The sequence below is a fragment of the Macrosteles quadrilineatus genome, unplaced genomic scaffold, assembly GCF_028750875.1.
Source record: "Macrosteles quadrilineatus isolate MER2022 unplaced genomic scaffold, UCM_ALF_1.0 Scaffold_8__2_contigs__length_117827958, whole genome shotgun sequence".
Classification (NCBI taxonomy): domain Eukaryota; kingdom Metazoa; phylum Arthropoda; class Insecta; order Hemiptera; family Cicadellidae; genus Macrosteles; species Macrosteles quadrilineatus.
In genome coordinates this window covers 51,248,257-51,268,939 of record NW_026542601.1, presented here as the reverse complement: position 1 = coordinate 51,268,939, position 20,683 = coordinate 51,248,257, and the positions used below count along the sequence as shown (strand labels likewise).

The 20,683-nt window shown below is 34.2% G+C and overlaps 1 protein-coding gene across 1 annotated transcript; it reads left to right on the top strand.

Moving 5' to 3' along the window:
- The first annotated feature begins 12,104 nt into the window (after positions 1-12,104).
- Positions 12,105-19,555, top strand: LOC129001261 (bcl-2-related ovarian killer protein homolog B-like). Its single transcript, XM_054428494.1, has 3 exons — positions 12,105-12,241; positions 18,206-18,873; positions 19,341-19,555. The coding sequence occupies exons 2-3, from the start codon at positions 18,247-18,249 to the stop codon at positions 19,479-19,481; spliced, it is 768 nt and encodes a 255-aa protein (XP_054284469.1). The 5' UTR covers positions 12,105-12,241; positions 18,206-18,246; the 3' UTR covers positions 19,482-19,555.
- The last annotated feature ends 1,128 nt before the right edge of the window (positions 19,556-20,683 follow it).

Genomic DNA, 20,683 nt, shown 5'->3' with positions numbered 1-20,683 from the left:
CTAGGTAGATTAGTAGATTTTTTTACCTATGATTTTCATATGGATATGAACACAGAAGAAATCTTCTTATAGACAGTTAGTAATACTGTTGAATACGTTTTCCATATTCAATGATACAGTATTACTCAGAAAAACCAACACGTAACTTAATTTAAAACATATATTATTAATCCATGTGGCAGTGTTATCAAACAGGATTCTAAAAACGTAAACCAACTAGTTGGACAAGGCAATAAAAACATAGAACAATTGACAATTCACACTCGATTAATAAAACAGTGAAGATTGTGATATGCTAGTAAACGATAAACTTATATTACAAACTAGGGAATAGTGATTAGGGAACAAAAGCAGACGAGCAGAGGTTGTTGCGCCTATTTCGTTCATGATGTGGATATCAGATAGAACCACTGTCGATGATGCGAAAGATCTGCTTTACCGACGCGAGTACAGTATGACGAACGGTGTTCCCCTTCTAAATTATAATTAATTACATAAAAAATATATGAAATTTACATATTTATAATCTGCAAACGTTAAAAAAACATTACAGTTAGTGAATTCATGACTCATGAAATGACGTAATAACGTTGCAAGTGTGAGGTGTGACATTTTATTGAATGAGGATAGAAACTAATTGTTTTTTTTTTAATGAATGTAGACTAGCTGTGTCTTACGAACGGGAATCAAGAGTAGCATATTTAAACTGAATATAATTCAGAACCATAATTCAGAACATAATTCAGTGCCAGTTGTACACGCCGTCACGTGGTCGTGGTTACTAAAATTATACTGAAAGATTTTATCAGTCAATCCTTTTGTAGCTAACAACGATGAATAAACAAGATCAGTCTTGTGATAAGAACGCGATAACCGCAGATGTGCACCGTTGCGCCGCGCCGAGGAGATAACAGTAAACACAATAGTCACCAAACGATAAGGTGATAAGGTTATGACTTAATGTAATAAAGTTTCACGAATATTTTACATTTAATTTCGGTATGCTACATTTTTCGGTTTAAGCTAAATTTTCGGGAGCTTTGCTTCAACATATTTTTTGTTCAAAAAGTTAGTTAGGTGATTATAATAAACTGTATTTAAAGAATTTAATGTTAATAGGTAGCAAAATAGCTATAATAAAGTTACCAGAGTGTTTATTGTAAAGAACCTGTAATCCCGCAACAATAATAATTTGTTAACCAACAATATTATTACAACACTAAACGTGTAGGTGGATCGTAGTACTTTTTCTGTGATCGTAGTGAATAGTACAATTATTACAATTACTACAATGATTCGGGGGTATCAGAATCAATGTTAAATATTAGGACTACTTGAAATATAATAAACAAATGTTAATCAACAAAATTACTATAGTTCAAGGTTTTGATCTCAATTAATTAACGGACAACTACGCCGATTGCCAGTAAAGTTAATATGCAGAAATAATGTCCACTAGGATTATGAATTAACTACAATACCAGGAAACTAAAAAATAGTTAAACCGTACAGCTGATCGGGTCGCTCTTATCTCTTGCTCATTCATCCAGAATACAATAGGCGAGGCGAGCTCCACGTTGGCTCCAACCAGTTGTAATAAATTAGCAGAGGGAATTCCACTGTTATGAGCAATGTAGGCTATAAACAACAAACCTCAAAAAGATAATCAAATTCCAATAAATATCTTGTGGATTTATTACAAACCTAGTACGTTTATCAACAGTACTGACGTTTAAACGTATTTAATTTTGTAGTTATCTAAATATTCCACTTTTGTTCCCTAGTCTGTGCTTATATTGTTTACAACTAATCAATTCTACAAGTAATTATTTGAACGAATCCCACTCGCTAAAATGTTCTTAGATGAAACGAAGAAATACACATACAACTACTGGCTCGATAGCGGTCGGGTTGTATTGACTCTACGTGTCACTTGGTCGACCAATCAATAAAGTGAATGACAGTTGACAGAGATACGGGTAAATCGTGACTGGGGCAACATCCTAACGAACTGAATACCGAACTGCTCATTCTCATACCAGGGAAACCACGTTTAAGTGGTGCTTCCAGCAAGCATTCCTTAGTGACACTCAATTGCACGATTGCTTTTTGTAACATTTTACCCAATTAGGTTTTTAATATTTGGCTAGGTGGTTAATGTTTATTAGAGGAATTTGATTATTCTCAAATCTTGTTCTCGTGACATATCACGTTAGCACGTGCCATCGCATTACCTCGGAACTGGTGAAAATACTCTGGGTGGTGTTGCGGATGCTTTCCAACGATCGGAGCAATCCACAATTAATTTTGTAGTTTAAATTGTGGCCAATCTTGAAAATGAATATTGTTTAACACTTGCGAAACGAAGACCATTATTTCTGCTAATTCAACGACCATTGATTCTCCTGCAGACTAAATTTTGAGACAATTCTTTGACCGTGGAATTCTCCGTTCGAATTAAATTACTATTAAAGAACATATGGAATCCAAGAATGTTTAAAATTTGCAGTTTGTATAGAAAGGTTCCACGAAGTTTCATATCTTGATTTTAATCCCTTCCCCTTGGTCTTCAGAACCTTCTAAGAAGAGGCCTTCCCACTCAAGACTGAGCTGTATTTTATCATGCCGAAACGTCTTGATAATTAATTCTGATTAGTAATTTAACATAGAAAATGGCTCGCAATATTCCGATAAACCTCACAAAGCCAACTTACACAACACAAATTACGAAAACTCCTCATGTCTGACAACAAACATTTGTGATTTTTTACATTGTTTAGATATATTAGTTCCACATAGCTTACACATTCTCAAGCATAAGAACACGTCTTTCTCAACGTGTAAAATATGTTTTCAACGGCCAAAAAATTCTGTTTGCAAAAAGTTACGGGCTAGGAGTCGCACGCTTGGTGACGTAGTGAAGTTTATAGGCTGTTGGAGTGCAAAGTAACACAATAAATCTCAGTAACATGACACTTGGATCGACCAATTAAGGGAACAGTGATTAAGACTGGATAAGTCTTGTAGTATTAATTAAACCACGTACTTCATTTACGGTTAAAGAAGCACCGGTTGACAGGGCAATTTAAAAACGGTTTATGTGGCTTTAAAACAAATGGTTATTAAAACGTGACCAAAGTCAGTTGAGTTATACGCATTGAGTTGGGAATACTTCTTATTTAGTTGTGAATGCCTACTGTGATGTGTAATATTATTCTTTATTAATAGTTAATCTTACGGGTGGGCTTAAGACGATTAAGGTGTGTTTCTACCCCATAAGCAGAGTGCATTTTTTTATATTTTATTTCTTTATATTTTACCAATACTGTATTGAGTATTTGGAGACTAAGTAAAACTATTGGATTGTTAACTGTTAACAACTGTGTGTTTAAGGATAAAAAAGAACCCTTGATTTTTGTGAATACTGAGCCTATTGAGCTTGTCACAAGTACAAAATTTCTTGGTCTAACAATAGATAATAACTTGGATTGGAATAAGCATGTAGACAACATTTTAGCTCAAATAAATTCTTGCATGTACGCACTAAGAAGAATGGCAGGGATGTGCAGTGAGTCCACTCTTAAAATTATTTACCATTCATACATTCATTCACACATTTCATTTGGAATTTGTCTGTATGGCTCATCTAAATTAGAATATCTAGATAAAATTCTTAAAGAACAAAAGAAAGCGATTAGAATAATAAAAAACCTACATCCAGGTACATCATGCAGGGAACATTTTAAAATGCTAAACATATTAACAGTTTATGGTCAGTTTATTTTAGACACTATTATGATATTTTTAAACAATAAGAAGGATACAATTTTAGAACAAGAAACACACCATTACAACACGCGAAAAAAGAATGAAATCATACCCACTCACCATAGACTTGAATTTTACACAAAGAAGCCGTCTTAAGGAGCAAGTTATTTCAGAAAATTGCCAAAAGAATTAAAGTGTCAAATAAACAGTTCAAAATTTAAACTAAAACTAAAATCTTACTTGGTTTGCAAAGTATTATATTCAATAGAAGAGTATATGAATAATTAAGCAAATGTTAATTTAAACAGCTAAGTTGACACTATTCAGATGTACTAACATGTACTTGTCTTGTACGAATAAAGATATTTTGATTTGATTTGATTTGATTTGTTGTTTTTCCTGCTATACCTAACCAAAGACAATACCGTATACTATGATGTTTATGTTGGATAAAAATACATATCCTAGTAAGCAACACATGCAAACATAACTGAACATAATACTCTAAGGCAGGTATCAGATTTACAATAGTGTGAGAAGACTACTTGCAGTATACAAAGTCAATTATTAAATACACATTAAACGTTTCATAAAATCTACTTTTTTAGGCTCACCTTTTGGAATGTTTTGCCCAAATTAAATCTAAACATTGAGTTTGTTGCGTTATTACATTAAAACATAATTTGTACCGTACTGCAACAAAAGCCTGTTTTCAATGGCCTATAATGCAGGTCTAAAGTAAGTTATTTTAAAGTTAGTTTTCAAGTAAGTTAAGTTTTTATAAAGTAGTAGTCTAAAGTAGTTTTTCCAACATCGTCTATACCTGTTTTAGCTCTATAATTAGTTGATTAATTTGACAAGAGAAAAAAGTCCCTAAATATATATATTTTTTACGAAGATTGTTTATGTTCATCATCTTCCCACGTAGTATATTTCACTACAGTGTCATCATTTAGACAATTATAAATAGATGTAAAACTATATCAATAACTTTAATTTGAATTTATGTGTATTTTTGGCGGATTGATATACATGTTTATCTTAATATTGCCAACAGTTGTTCGCATTTTAAGAGCTAATTAATGAATTTAAACCACTAATAAGACTAAAGTTGTTTTAAACTAGGTACTTAGCTAGTGCAGTATTGTATAGCAATAAATACAGTTCATCACACAAGCCAAAATTTCATTTTTGACCCTTTTTGTGAACTTTAAATAGATGAATAACTGTAAAAATAAGTGTAAATAGCCCATCGGCTTTTATCATCAACTTATAAACATCTGGTTACTAGTTTCAACAATTAACTCATAAAATACCATTTACGTTAGCATTTTTAGGTCCGCATTCCATAACTTTCTCCCAAAGAATTGTGGATGAAACTAGAACCATGACGCAGATAAGATCTCAACCTCAACCAAGTTTCATTATAGGAGTGTCGAGCAAAAGGTTTCCCTAAGGTAGAAAAAACCAGTTCATCTTCTCGTTGATAAATTAATAATTACAGGAGCCTGTGTAAAATAATAACCAGTTCTTTCATGTTTGCAGGCGGTTTCCTCAGATACGGAATCAGATTGGCGTAATTACATCAGGGGATCTGATCAATCGAACAGCTGTTTAACGCCTGTAATCAGCTGTTCATTTGTGACGTCACACTTAGCGAGTAGAAATCCTGAAATTTAGAAGTTGGTTTTCAAGATATTTATAGAACACGTAATTTTCTAATTTTAAGAAATATCAATACTGTAAATGTTGGGCTACTCCCAAAGAGGAGTTATTAACTTTGTTGAGGTCATGTACAGTATATAAATTTGGGTTAAGTTAGTAAAATGATTACTGTTATTTTCTTACTTTCTTTAAACCAGGCATACAATTCTTCGTGATTCCAATAACTAGCTAATGTGTGAAGTCGAACCCAATATGGAATGCGTTTTTATCTAATTTAATTCTGACTACTTACTTACGAGTTATTAGTAAGTTTACCTAGTTGGCAATAAATCTTTATAATATTACAGGCCAATAATTGTGTTCAAATAGTATAGTCTTCTTATTCAACAGTAGACAATATATTAAGCTATGTCAGTGTATTTATTGATATTAGTGTATGAAGAGCATGACTAAAATAAATAAGCCTCATAAATACAAATTACTGATAATGTTAATGATTTTGTCTGTTATTTTGAACCTTTCCATAGAATAGTTTTATGCACTTCTCATCCCATTGACTACATGAAAAATATTTGGATGTCTTTTTCAGATTGGTTGCCTGCTCATGATCACTGAATGGCTGCTTTCTCATTTTACAGTAGTTTATAAGTTGTGTTATGGGATTCACTCTTTAGGAGAAATATTTACCGGTACTTGATTGTTAATTATTGCAAGCAATAATTTATTAGTAGATATTTTTATTTATTTCATAAGTTAAAAGGTTTGTGAATTAACAATGCTCAAAGACAACTCTAAAACCGGACAGAACTAACCTAAACATTGTTTACTTATTTATGTGTTTATTCATTCTCAACGGTAAACACCATTTTATAAGCAATACATTAATTGATAAAATGCAAAAAGGTAAGTAAATTAGCAAGCAACCAGTGGCGGAAGTAATTCTAAAGTAGCTTACATCTATGAAATGCTGATAACAAACCTATGGGGGATTAAGTGATTACAGTTCAACAGATTATTTTAGGGTGTATTTTACAGTTCCATTTTCGTTCTTTGGACAAAATAAGGAGCAATCAATAGTGTACACATATCATATTGTATTATTTAGATCATTTCGCTGTAAAGTTAGTTGAATAAGTACCAATATACAAATAAAAAAAAGCCATTTGCACCTGTACCAGATGTGAAAAATCCTTAAAAATATCTTCAGCTGTTGACGGCTTGATTCTAAAACAATATACAATCCGTGGTACAAAAAACGTAGCGTAAAGGTTGGATAAATCAGAAGTAATTCACCAGTGACAGCTGGCTATTAAACAATGACGTCATTATGGCCTCCGTGCCTCTGATTGGTCCATTCTTCGCCACATCAACACCTGTCATCTCATCCCGAAATTACCCGACAAAAGAATCTCATTAAAACCAGACCTATACATCTCTGGTGAAAGTCTCAGTTTTTCAGTTTGGTAAAGAGGTTTTGTCAAGTGAATTTACTGTCAAGGTTTGATATTTATTTGTTCGTGTTTTTGCCCTCGTCGTTCGGCAACCGTTAACATACTCTTAGAATCTGATGGGAAAGGGGATGTGTGTTTCGAAGTCTGAAAAGAATCCGAACAACGAATATGTAAAGTTATTGAATTTGAAAGTTGCATTAGGGGAATTAGAAACTGTTTTGGTAAACAAAGAGGGATGAAGAAAACTTTGTAAGAGATAACGAACAAGACAAACAGTAATATTCCTGTAAATTCCGTGGGTTTAAATTTCACGTTGGAGAGGTATATTAACCTAGATATACTAAACATATACTAAATTATACGATATGTATTAGAATAAGTTAATTAAACAAAACAAAATAATAGGCCTAGTCGAGCTAGAAAAATGCTACCAGTTAAACTGGGGCAAAAGTAAAAAAGTGCCTAGAATTATAAAGCCTAGTACTTTTCCTGTAAACGTGTTTGGGGAAAATATCAATTTTTTTTAACCAGATCCCGTCAGGTGAGAAAGTACCTGAAACAACATTATTTGCACACTACTCGGATGAGGTATTTTCCCATACGAGGTATTATTGATACGGTGGGACCTAATGCTATTAATTTAATGTTAATACTCTAGATACCAAGACGTCATAAAACCCTAACCTAACCTTGTATTTGGCTCAACTGTCGCAAAATAAAAACAGACCTAGAAGTATAAAAAATCAACAATGTCTAAATAAATATCTATTGGTCCTATTAATGAAGTAATTTGACTTGCGGTGTACGTGTTATATGAAGCTGCTGCTGCTAGGATTAAGGATCGGCGCTACGTTATGAACGTATTCGATTCGAGGGTTTCCCAAGTCTTGCAGCTTCCAAATTAGTATTTACGATTAAATAGTGTCATACACATAAAAAATTGCATACATTGTTCGAATAACGTTTACATTGTACGGTTTACTAATCTCGGTTTTCATGGACTTAGGCTGACAACTTAGTAATGGGCTATCAACCTATCCATAGTCTCCATTTCCATTTTAATAGCTTGTGCAAAGCAAACATTCCCTGGGAAGATGTTTGCCCGCTTGCGGTCAGGATTCGCTCCGGTTGCGGTGGAAATGTAATCGTAGAAGCCGCGAGGCGACGTGAGGCAGAATTAAAGTAGAGATTAATGGAACCTCTCCATCTGTGGGTCGAGGTGGTCCAGTCATCGTAGCTATCATAGTCACTGAGGATAACTTGTGTAAAACTATCCTGAGGCATTTATAAGGGGTGGTCCAATGGAAACGGATCGATAAAAAAGTACTATTGCTCCTGAAGGTTTAAAAATGGAAAAGTTTTATTGACATAGAAGTGAAGGAAAAGTTATGCCATTTACAAAATAAAATACTATATTTTTAACTTTTGACAATTACATCACTCAAATTGCAGCTATTGAAACGGTCACACATTTTCAAGCCTTTCTCGAAAACCAACATAGGCCTAATTCAACAAAAAATATAAAACTGAAAGTATTAAAAAATTACATTTTAAACTCCGATTAAACTAAACTCATCTAACTAAATTCCAAATTCCTATTGATTCCCAAATCGGCAGTTTGATTATAAATGCAGCGCGAGTCGCGACCACACACCGCGCAGAGACAACGTGTGTGAGGTTATGGAGCGAGAAGTAAAAAACAATCAATACAAGACCTCAGCTCTCAGTTGAGATTTGTCTGCAAAAACACACGACGAGCCTCGCCTGGACAACTGATATTGCAATCACGTTCTGCGATATCAGTCGCGATAACACATATATCTCTGTCGGCCTCAATATCAGTTAAATTTTAGTGCCTACGTGACACTCTGGGGTATTTGACCGCCAGTCGAAAAAATAAACTGGTTTTGGCTAACCTGTTAGGATTTTAAAAATTTAAGAATGAGTTAAAACTATTTGTATTGTTAAAATGGACTTTTCTAACGTGTCTTGTGTCTAAAACTGCGCAACGTTTCTGGGGGTGGATCAACTCCCCCCCCCCTTTATCTAGTGAAAAATCCGAATTCTAAATTTTTTTTAAATAGGCCCTCAAAAGGTGGACAGTCACAATAGCAGCTTACTGAAAAACAACTAGACTCTAATTTACGACAAAAATCAAGTAGGCCCTACATAATGAAACAATAAATTAAATCTAGATTGAAAATTATAAAAAAGCTGAAAATAAAATCAGCTAGTACATACTAGTACTTACAACATTACAGGTTAACACTGACAAAACAAAGCACTGAATTAACGCTGCACTCCGCCAAGCATTTTTCACTTGATAACGGGAGGAGTTGATCCACCTCCTGAAACGTTGTGTAGTTTTAAACACAACACACCCATTTTTATTATTTGTCGGAAAAGTCCAATTCAATAATATCATTTCAGAACCAATGTCATATTATAAAAACTCTGTTAAAACTATTGTTACGAATACTATTTAACTATACAAATTTATAGTTTATTCACGAAGATCTGCAAGATTAACGATACATACAAGAATCACAACAAAATACCATAGATAAAACATGCTCCCTTAGTAGATTTTTCCATCTTTATAGAACAGCTGAAGCCAATTTTTTCGTTAATTCTGTCCGGTGCACTGTAGAGGTCGTGTTTTGTTTACAATTTGTTTCTTCTTATTTCAGGCATTTAAAACGCCGTTTAACCAAATAAAACAATATAATCATAAACAATAACTCCTCCTCTAGTTATATAACCAAACAGTAAAGCACAAATCATAATATTAATTCGAAAATAATAGAAACAAAATCTTGTCGACACCAGCCACAAACTAGACACGAAAAACGAGCTTCAATTTACAATGGGATAGGAAGTCTACTTGTGTTGGTTACTCCATAATACCTTTGTTTACAAATACGCACGGACATGTAGACTTCTTATCAAATGATAAATTATTAATCCTATTATCTAGCTGCTGAAGATAAAATTTTTAAATTATCCCCCTGTTAGTTTCGAAATTTATTGAATAACAAGAATCAAACAATAAAAAAAAGCTCTACATAAACCGATTGTAACCAATTTCAATTTATCTTTTCTGATCCACAACGAGGATGAATTCAGAGACTAGGCTTTGTTTGATATTTCGTTGTATTTTGTCGTCACGTTGTTCTGATTGTTCTGACAGATGGCTGCTGACCCTGTCTTAACAATAGGTTATAAACCTTAGACCTGAATGGTGGGATAAGCTCCTGTTGTACTCTCAGCTGGAGTGTACGATGTCGTCAGCTGTGTGTAATATTACGTCATATGTATAATCAACCACGGCTACCTAGATTACATCAACGTGAGCATCTTTAACACTCTTGTGTCATCGGCAAGCATGTGCTCTCAACAAGAACAAGGGTAATGTAGCATACTCTCTACCTAGATAGCGTAACAACTGGATATTTAAGACGCACTTATGTCGATATTAGGGATATTGGCGTTGCATATAATTTGCAGGCATAGTCAAGCCATGAGCGACTAGTGGGGCAACTAGTTGCTGATGTAGATGTGTAGTTCAGCAACACCATCCTCACTCAAATTATATTCTGCTGGCACGTTTTTTAGGGGTTCATTTATGCAATGCCACTAAAACTTGCAACTTGCATAGTCTGTAAAACAAGTATAGTGTTTTAAGATAGGTACCTTCTTGCTTCTTGGTTATAAAGTTAGGAAAGTTCTAAAATTAAACATTTATTTGATTTTGTAAAATAAAACTGATTGTGATTGGAAAAATTACAATTTACTTAAAACATTTCTTAGTCCCACATAATTTCTTTTTAAAGTAGGAAATTAATAGCTCAAGTCTTACTGTGCCTCACGTAAGAATAATGTTTTCACTCTTAAAACTAGCTCAAGGGCACAGTTTTAGTAGATCAAAATCAAAATCAATTTGCTAAATTTAAATTTACAGAAAGTAAATAAAGATACGTATCTATATATTAATTTGAAACTGTTTTTCTTTGTCATAGCTAAATTGAGAGAACGGCTGGGCGTAGAAACTCGGTAGAGGTGTCTAAAGAAAGGTCTTGGTCTGTAGATGAGCCATCAAAAGAGAAACGTGGTAAATTCCCTTGGGGCTCTGCCCGAGTGGTCTTTGAATTCCCATCCCATGTTATTCTTATGGAGGAAAAACTGGGTTTTTGTCCCAGCTAATTTGAGAGAACGGCTGGGCATAGAAACTTGGTAGGGGTCTCTAAAGAAAGGTCTTGGTCTATAGATGAGCCATCAAAAGAGGAACGAGGTAAATTCCCTTGGGGCTCTGCCCCAGAAGCCTTTAAAGTTGCCTCTTCAAATTTGTTTACCATATGCATAATTCTACACTACTTTTTAATGAAACAGCTGTTAATATTTAAATTGTGATTTATTGAATTTTTCAAAATGAAGTACAGTACTGTATTTGCAATGGGTTTTTCTGATTTTAAAATTGATTTTATTCTGCATCGTGTCATGTTTTGCAATATAATGTTCTATTACCAAATCAGTGGAAAATTCTAATATCACAGTAACTCTTTTCTTAAGGAGTTAACTTACAAGATCAGCTTTTTGAGAAAAGATAAGATATTTACAAAAGATTTTGATTATATCTAACTGTTGTGTAGATCGTGAGTATTTCCATAATCTTCGTGAGTTGCCTGTAATGCTTCGCAATTGCTCGAATTCGAGCAACAGGTACACTAGTAACACTTAAAACTAAAACATATATTTACGCTTATACTATTACTCACAAGACGGTGAATTGTTAAATTGTTACTCACAAGGCGAATGACACCTATTGGGTCTGATGATGATTGGAGTGTCCAATCGAAATCGATCACCACTTACCATCTTTTGTATATTTACCGTCTTGTGAGTAACAGTATAAGCGTAAATATATGTTTTAAGTGTTATAAGACGTATCTTTATTTACTTTCCGTAAATTTAATACCACGTACAATGCTGATCAAGAAGTTATTTAAATTTAAATCATATTTAGGATGATTTAAGATCAAAACAATCTAACTTAATCTCATTCGATACTAATTATTCAACTACAGTATAAAGTACTGTAGCGATGATTCGATAGTTCCAGTTGTATCGATGGAGCCCGTTCGGTTCCATGCCAGCCAGCACTCACAGCACTCAGCAGTCAGCAATTTCTGTCAGTCAGTCAGTCCGTTGTAGTCTGTTGGTGGAGAAGGTAGAAGGCATTGCTGCTCTTCTACCAGTTAAACGCGCGTGTTTTTAGTGAAGTGAACCGATTGATTGGCCTCGCACGAGTGTGACAGTAAAGAACATGGGGATTATATTTTGGATAGATATACCAAAAGGTAATGTTAAAATATTCGTTATATTTAGCCTATTTGTTGAAATATTTATAAACCTCAAATAGTTTTAAATATAATTTTCCCAAAAACAATTTAGATATTCTACAGGTTATAGTTTTAAAATATCTACATTTAAAGGATGAATCTGTATCTGTTATAAGTAGCTGCGTAAACAGTTAAATATAAATTCTGAGGTAAAACTTAAATATTTATAAAATGCAGTACCGGTACGAAAGTAAAATTTTATTTATTTTAATTCGTGTCAAATTAAATCGTTGGACTGCCTATGCATTTTTTATTAGTTTTAATTTAATAAGGGCTACACATTGAGGTATTTGAAATGTATGTATTGTAGTAAACAACATTTGTGAAGAGAACCTAAAATTAACTAATGTACATACGAATAAATAAATGAACAACCGGACATTCAAAGTTTTAAATCTTCAATATATGAGGTTCACTAACTTAATTTAAGCTAATTTTTACTTAAATAACTCTTTCGACAGTAAAAATCTGTAAAATAATAATGTTAATGACAATTGATGGATTCTTACAAAAACTAGGGACTTTTTACAGTAAATCGTCATATCAAAATATATTAAAACAAAAGAAAACATCTCAACAAATAACTACCAAAAATAGTGAATACTTGTTGATATGATCTTATGGCACATTTGAATGATTGTACAGTATTAATAACTGTTTTTTTGGATTTGCAGTCTGAATAGGCCCTATAGTTTAAATTTATAATGTGTTGTGGGGGGATTTCCATTATAATAAATTTGGTTTAGCTGAAAGAAATGATGTGTTTCTGCCTGAAGGGCGTTCAGAGATTTTACTTTTTATTTATTGTCATTACAGATCATTCTCCGGTGTTTGAAACCGAAATTTCAAAATTCCCACGCAATGGAGCTTGCACGGTTTAATTGGCTGTAACAAAATTGGCTTTATCACGAAATTTTTCCTTTTTACCATATTGATAAACACTACCAGTTGTACAAACTTATTCGCATGACCTTTGGATCAAGTAGTAGACAATATTCGTGAAATAAAATGAATAGCAAGGTGTAAAATTGTAGCGAAAATCAATTTCCCGATGTTTACCGTATAATTCAATTTAACCCAAACCCATTGCTCTTACAATTTTGTTTTTATTTGACAGATAGATTTAGATTTATTTGACAGGCTAGAAGTTTATCCTTTAAAAGATTAAGTTATTGCTTGTACAAATAATACAGTATTGTATATTTTAATAAGTGTTAATTCCTTATATGTTATGACACAATGGGTGTATAGTAGTTTATTTCAGCTCACTACGATGTTTTTAGCCGAAACGTTTATTGGAGGCCGAAAGCTACGTATTGCTGTATATTCCAGCTGTCATCGCTATTTGGGGACCGAGCAGGTTTTTACATACCTAGGGCAAAAAATTAGCAAATACACAATCAGTATCCATAGCATTGCAATACATTTTATTTTATTGTCACTACTGCCTAGCAACTATTTATTATTATTTTCCCTGATTCCTCAAATTATTTCTTCACGTTGTAGTTGCGTTGACTGTTAGTGTGCATTATTATTGTGTCAAATAGAGGTCATATGGTATAGTGTGGTAGAAAATAGGGTTCGTACCACGGACCGAAATGGTTTTGCAGCTCTCGATCGTAAAAAAAGCTCGAGCCGGCAAAAAAAATAATTTTTGGCCCTAGGTACGAAATATGCTATTACACAATTGTGGGTTTTAAATTAGCGAATAAATAATATTAAATAATAATAGCTAAACACATAAACATTTAGAGTACTTAAAAATAGATAGCATCAACATAATTTCATAACTGTCAATTACTAAAAGCACAATAGTTAACAGCTTATACTAGTCCTAACTCTTTCCCTAAAGGTCTGCGTTAAAAATGTTCGGAATTAAGTCAACTACCCAGTCATTGTCAAATGCACCTTAGGGTACCAATGTTGATACATTTTACAATAAGTTCCACCGTGTCAATTTCTCGCCTAGTTCAAGATAATAAGTCATACGATATAATTAGGTCAGTAAAAATACTGACCCAAGATAACTCAGCGTATGATTATAAATTATTAGAGGCTTAGATCAACAAGCTCACTCAACTGACTAAGCAGTTTTGATCTACGGGAGTTCATGTGTTTTACCATGTGGTAGTAGTACACACAATATTTTCCCTATCTCCATAATTAACTAATCATAACACAGATTAACTCTTTAGTTGTTTTTAAAATGCTATTTAGGTTATGTTTGCTTTTTACTTTCTCTCCCTATAGGCTACATAGTATATGGAGAATGTATTGTTTTCGTCAAAATTTACGAGTTTGAGTTTCGAGTGGATATATCCGTTTGGGGTTCCTCTGGAGCCAAAAAAGTGGTTTTCGAATTGATGTGTGTGCTTGTGTGTCTGTTTGTGGATGTGTAGGTACAGAGCTATAGACTACACCTGTTGTCCGATTTCGATGAAATTGGGTACGGTACGTATGTGTTTAATTAATCCATGGTATTTCCAGGCGTTGTTTCATTTTTATATTTTTTTTATGGTAATTTTTCCATAAAATAACGGACAAATCAGATTTTTTCGAAAAAGGCTCGAACGATTTTGATAACAATTTAGTATTTTATATTATTCCTTTAAATCGTGAACAAAATCTAAATGGTATAAATCCCATTTCCTTAAAAATATGGTTAAAAAGTTATTGTAACTCATGTTATTTTCCCCATAACAATTCCATGTCAAAAAATAGACTTTAGGACTAAAGCCGGTTTTTATTAAATTGTGTTATGGTCCTTATAATTATAGTGCAACTGTATATATATTACACTGTGGTGTATATTAGTGCAACTCCCCATTGCTGAAACAATTATGGTTTTAAAGATATTGCAACTTTTGACATTTTCCTTATAAAATATCATAGGTACTCCCCTCGCTTACCCATGATATAGGTTGTTCTGTTGTTCACGTGCGGAGAGAGAATGTGTCAGATTCTGATACAGTTTATTTTAGGTTATGTTATTTGCTCACCGATTGTTAGTGTTTTATAGAAACACCAACAATGAAATCAGCTGACTTGGTCATTTAGCGGAAATGAGCTATTTTGCGTAGGCCTACTGCTTTTTTTCTCGAGTGAGGCAATTGTACTTTGAACTCGAGTTGCACATTATACTTTTCCTACAGTTACCTAACAATGTACATGTTCTCTCACTGATTTGAGAAAGCAAAGTGGCCAATTCGCTCACCAGTGAGACAATGTTAACATTGTCTCACTCCAGATTTGCAACGTGAAGGCACGAAATAGTGAGCGCGTAACATGCAGGCAACGTCGTATGCGCGCGAAATACGTTGGCAGCACTGGCTCAGCTGGTCAGCTGTTGTACTGTTGTATTTGTCACTTTACATTAAATGTTATATTAAAAGTTCACTTCTGTGTAAAAATAGGTTATGTTTGTTCATGTTTCTTCACAAATGTTTTTGTTTTATGGTAACTGTAGGAAAAGTATAATGTGCAACTCGAGTTCAAAGTACAATTGCCTCACTCGAGAAACCATTCCTCACTCGCCTACGGCTCGTGAGTAAGGATTTCTCTCGAGTGAGTCAATTGCTCACTTTTCTCACTAGTTGCACAAATAACTATTTCCTACCGTTACCATAAAACAAATAAATTGGTAAAGAAACGTAACATATTTTTATACAGAAGTGAACTTTTAATATAACATTTAACGTGAAGTGACAAATACAACAGTACAACAGCTGACCAGCTGATTTTTAGCCAGTGCTGCCAACGTATTTCGCGCGCATACGACGTTGTCTGCATGTTACGCGCTCACTATTTCGTGCTTTCACGTTGCAAATCTGGAGTGAGACAAAGTAATTAGAGTGAGACAATGTTAACATTGTCTCACTGATGAGCAAATTGGCCACTTTGCTTTCTTAAATCAGTGAGAGAACATATACATTGTTAGGTAACTGTAGGAAAACATATTTGCAGTTAAATGCGTTGATCCAAAAGAACCTTTTCTTTAGATCAATGTCCAGTATAAATAACATTTGCTAAATTAGTACAGTACAAGGATTAACAGATAAAATGTTTACAAAAATGGCAATGTATATAAATTTTAAAATACAGTACTCCAATGAATTAAGTGAATCATTCGAATTTATTCGAAAAAATATTTCAAAACTATTGATATCTGAATACAAAATTGATATAACTCAACGTGCTGTGTTCAACAATTATTTCTGTAAAAAAAAATGAAACGTTATACAGTAGATTGGTTTGTTTCGCGGAAATTAAAAGAGTACAGCAATAGTTTTACTGTACAAAACCCCATTCTTCGTAGCCAGATGAGACTGGATAACAAACTGGTAAAAACTGACATACTGACAATTTCTACGTTTGGTCCAAGTTTGTTCAAAATCGGAATCATTTTTACGATTTGTATGGAACTAGTTCAAGTACGGTGGACACGGGCCGGGATATGGATTATCATTAGAATTTCGGCAAATGCTATTTCATCATAAGCAAATTTTTTTAACAGAATATACATTGTAGTACTGGAGCATGTTAGATTATTATGATTTTTTTCATTGCATTTTCGATTATTCGTACTTTGATTATCTATTCCATGCTTCTTAAAAGTGCAACATGGTATAATTGATACATTTTGTTATCTAATGCAATCAGTTTAGCGTATGATATGCATAGAGACTACGTTGTTAAAACAACTTTAAGACATTCAGCTTATAACATTAGTGGAATAAAGCAGTAACCTCCGAGAAACCCTAGAATAAAATCTAGTATACATGAATAATATAAAAGTTTTTTTTTTAATGATATACCCGCTTATAAGTAAGATCACATACAAAAAGTAATCGGGTCTATCTTACACGTTACAATAGTAGCCTAGTTACAAATAAAACTTACAACTGGCGTCAATTACATAGTTTGCTCGGGTAACGATGTTTTTGTAGACATAGTTGGTTTTTTTTTCAATTTGCAAGTGCCATATTAAAACTCTGTTGGGTAAGGATGCCCGGCATGTAGTACACAAATAACAATGAGACAAGGGGCAAGGTACCTACAAAATTCATAAGTGTGCTTTATAGCTCCACTGCCATTAAATACAATAGAGGGAAATATGTGAAGTATAGACGTGACTGTTTGACTAACTGCTCAATAATTAACGGACAGTAGGCAACTGTTGGTAAGCTGATAGTCAGGTATTCTTTTGGAAATTAAATTTAGTACGGTGCAATCAGACCGAAACCTCAAAGATCCATCAACTGCTTCTAGTTAAAAAATTCAACTGTACAATACTGTTTCTATTCGATCAGTGGTGATATCCAAATAGGCCCCTACCCTATGATACATTCTGTGTATCCTTTTGATCAATGACCTTCGCCTGAATGTTTATTTTTTGTACTGTATTTAGATTGCATTATTGGATTGTTCATAAACATATGCTATGATTCTTTGTTTACATTTTACTTTGTTAATTGGTTACCATCGCGGTTCCTAATGTATAAGCCTAATGTAAACAGTATAAAATGTTATGTTAGTTTTAATTTCTATAGGCATTATCAAATTAGGATTTGCACTCCCTCTTCACTAAGACCTGGTAATATTTGGTTCAATAAATTTTAAAATAAACACTTCCAGGATATTTTAGTATCTTTATTTTAAGAGGTCTTTCCCCAGCTATGCTGGCATCGTAAAAAACATACTCACTATTCGCCGAAATAACCTTGGTAAGTTTGGCTAATAATTAAGTTTTGTTCAGCCGTTGATGCGATTGCAAAACTTGCATAAGCCCCGATTTCAAGGAGCTCCACTCAATTACCTACGAAGAGTTTCTAATGTATTTGCTTACGCTAAATATTCTAAGGACCGAACCGGTAAGCGTAACTGTCATGCGATTTCATCATTAATGTTTTGCTGGTGTTCCAGACCGGCCAGTGACGTGATGCCCATCAACTGCCAGAGGCGGTATGTCCCTTCAGCCGCCGTTGGACAAGCGCCGCAAGCTCAGCTTCCCTGCCCAGCTTCACCACAACCTCCTAGGACTGCCAGAGCGTCGGCCACCCAAAGTATCCAAGCGACGGTTCAGTACAGTCAGCGACGCTGTTTCCCGCAAACTCTCCGGATGGCGTTCCAACACCGGCGAAATCGTCGCCCAAGCCAAAACACTTTGCGGACAGTACATCCGGTGTAGGTTGAAACGAACGAATCTTCTTAACAGAAAATGCGGTCTGCAAAGACTCCGGAGTGCCGTGAGTTTGCCGGAGGTGCGAGAGGTGTTCCCAGAGCTGTTGAGTATCGGGTTGGAGTTGGAGCGGATGCATCCGTCGCTGTACACGGGCGTGGGACGTCAGGCGAGCTGCACGCCGGTGTTGACCAGTGAGGCGGCCGTGACCAGTGTACTGACTGGGGTGGCGAGGGAGTTGTCTCGGGAAGTGACCTGGGCTAAGGTAGTGTCTCTGTTCGCCGTAGCTGGAGGGTTGGCTGCCGACTGTGTGAGGCAAGGCCATCCGGAGTTGCTGCAGACAGTAGTGGAGTCGCTGGGCCAAGCTGTGGATTACCACATGGCTGATTGGATCGCTCATCACGGAGGATGGGTTGGTTATTTTTTAACGTAGTTAAACATTCTATTCAATAACAAAATAACAAAAACACACGTCAAATTAAGAATTTAAGGACAATTTCGAGCCTATTTCATTGGGTTGTGAGGTTCACTGAAAACTTGGTCAGCAGAATGCATCTGAGTACTGAGGTTTATGATAATTGTGTAGTATTTGTAAATCGACTAAGGATCACGAACTATATCAACTTCATACTTGAGTGAGAGACCTTGATAAAAAAACTTCCCGAAATTATTATGTTTTTGAGTCTGAATGTCAATTGACGTATTCAGACTGTCCAAAATTTAAATATTGCCTATAAACAATTGAACGATTATTTATAACAAAATTTACGATAGCTTGTGCTAGTTTCTTGTAGTACATACATGAATATACAGACATTAATTTATAGACCTAGAAATAACAATAAATATCTCAACAACAGTTTGTAATTTGTTTTGCAGGCTGGTCTGCTGAGTTACTGCAAGCCGCCAGACAACGACATCTCTCTCTCAGGGTTCGTGGCATTGTTAGCAGCAGCTCTGATGATCTTTCTGCTCCTGATTCTTTCTCTCCGTTGGCTTGGGAGGATCTCTTTCTTTTGAGGAACTTGTACATTTTTGTTGTTGACCATATTGGTGGAAATGTTATGTTTTTTTCAATATAGATTTTATATTAATCGGGGTATATTTTAACCCATATTTTCGTTTTACGTCAACAGCATAAAATATGTTCCTGGAAATGTTGATAATTAGGTAATTAACAATCAACATGGGTACATCATACAGCAAAGAATTTTCGTATACAGTTTACAATTACGTGGTTACGGTTAGGGGAGTTCAAAGATTGCTTGTTTTGTTAAGTTAATAGTTGTTTTATTTTTTACATTCCACATGCAAAAGAACAGCATTTTAACAACAGAATTCTCTTAATATTTGGTATTATTTTTTTAGTTTTCTTAAACACACACTTAAAAATTACCACTCTTGGTCATCTTGGTCAAGATAACTTGACCGGACACTATAATTTTTTCAGGAATGCCAGAGGAGTTATTTGAAGACAAATAAATAAATTGGTGTCATTAATAGTATGAAATATTTATCATTGAAAAGATTTTTAAAGCCGTGATTTATATTCAGAATTGTAGCTAGATCCACTTGTCTTAAGTAAAGAACCAAAGAACATAATAATTCAGAATATACATTTATGGCATTCACAGCTTTATTTGAAATAAAATATTACATAAGTCTCTCCAAACTAATAAAAACCCAACGTGTCTTTATATGATTGCAGATTAAGAAAAAACTATGCCACGCGACCAACAATTCCAATTAAACTTGCCTCGCAAGAAAGTATCATCCAAACACGGGTCAGTTCCATGTCTGTAGTAATGTCGATTTGCCTTAGTCGTCCAATGGATCCGATCAGAATATAAATGTGTTCTGAGAATGCAAATAAATCACGACTAAGTACAGAACTAACAGTTGTCAATAGTTTGCATACATTGCTTGAAGTGCCAACCGATAAGGTATTTCGTATTTTTATTTTGTAATTGATTAATAAGATACTTTATTAGACCTAGTAGCTTTGTTGTTGGTTCACAGCGATGAGAGAAAGCAGGAAAGATGAGTGCGGTTCCAGAAAGTCACTGTAATAAATTATCACATCCTCCTATTTACCGTAGAAACTCAATTGCACCATTTTGTCGTTTTGAACAACTTTCTATGCTTCAATGATTTCAGCAGTAAATAAATTTGCCGAATTTTTAAAAGAGTATTTGTAAACACTGTCTTTTTTGCCAATAAAA

Bases quoted from the DNA above. Each gene is read 5' to 3' on its own strand.
- LOC129001261 (XM_054428494.1), top strand. From the start codon at position 18,247: ATGTCCCTTCAGCCGCCGTTGGACAAGCGCCGCAAGCTCAGCTTCCCT. The intron at 18,874-19,340 runs GTTGGTTATTTT...TTTGTTTTGCAG, and splicing joins TCGCTCATCACGGAGGATGG to GCTGGTCTGCTGAGTTACTG.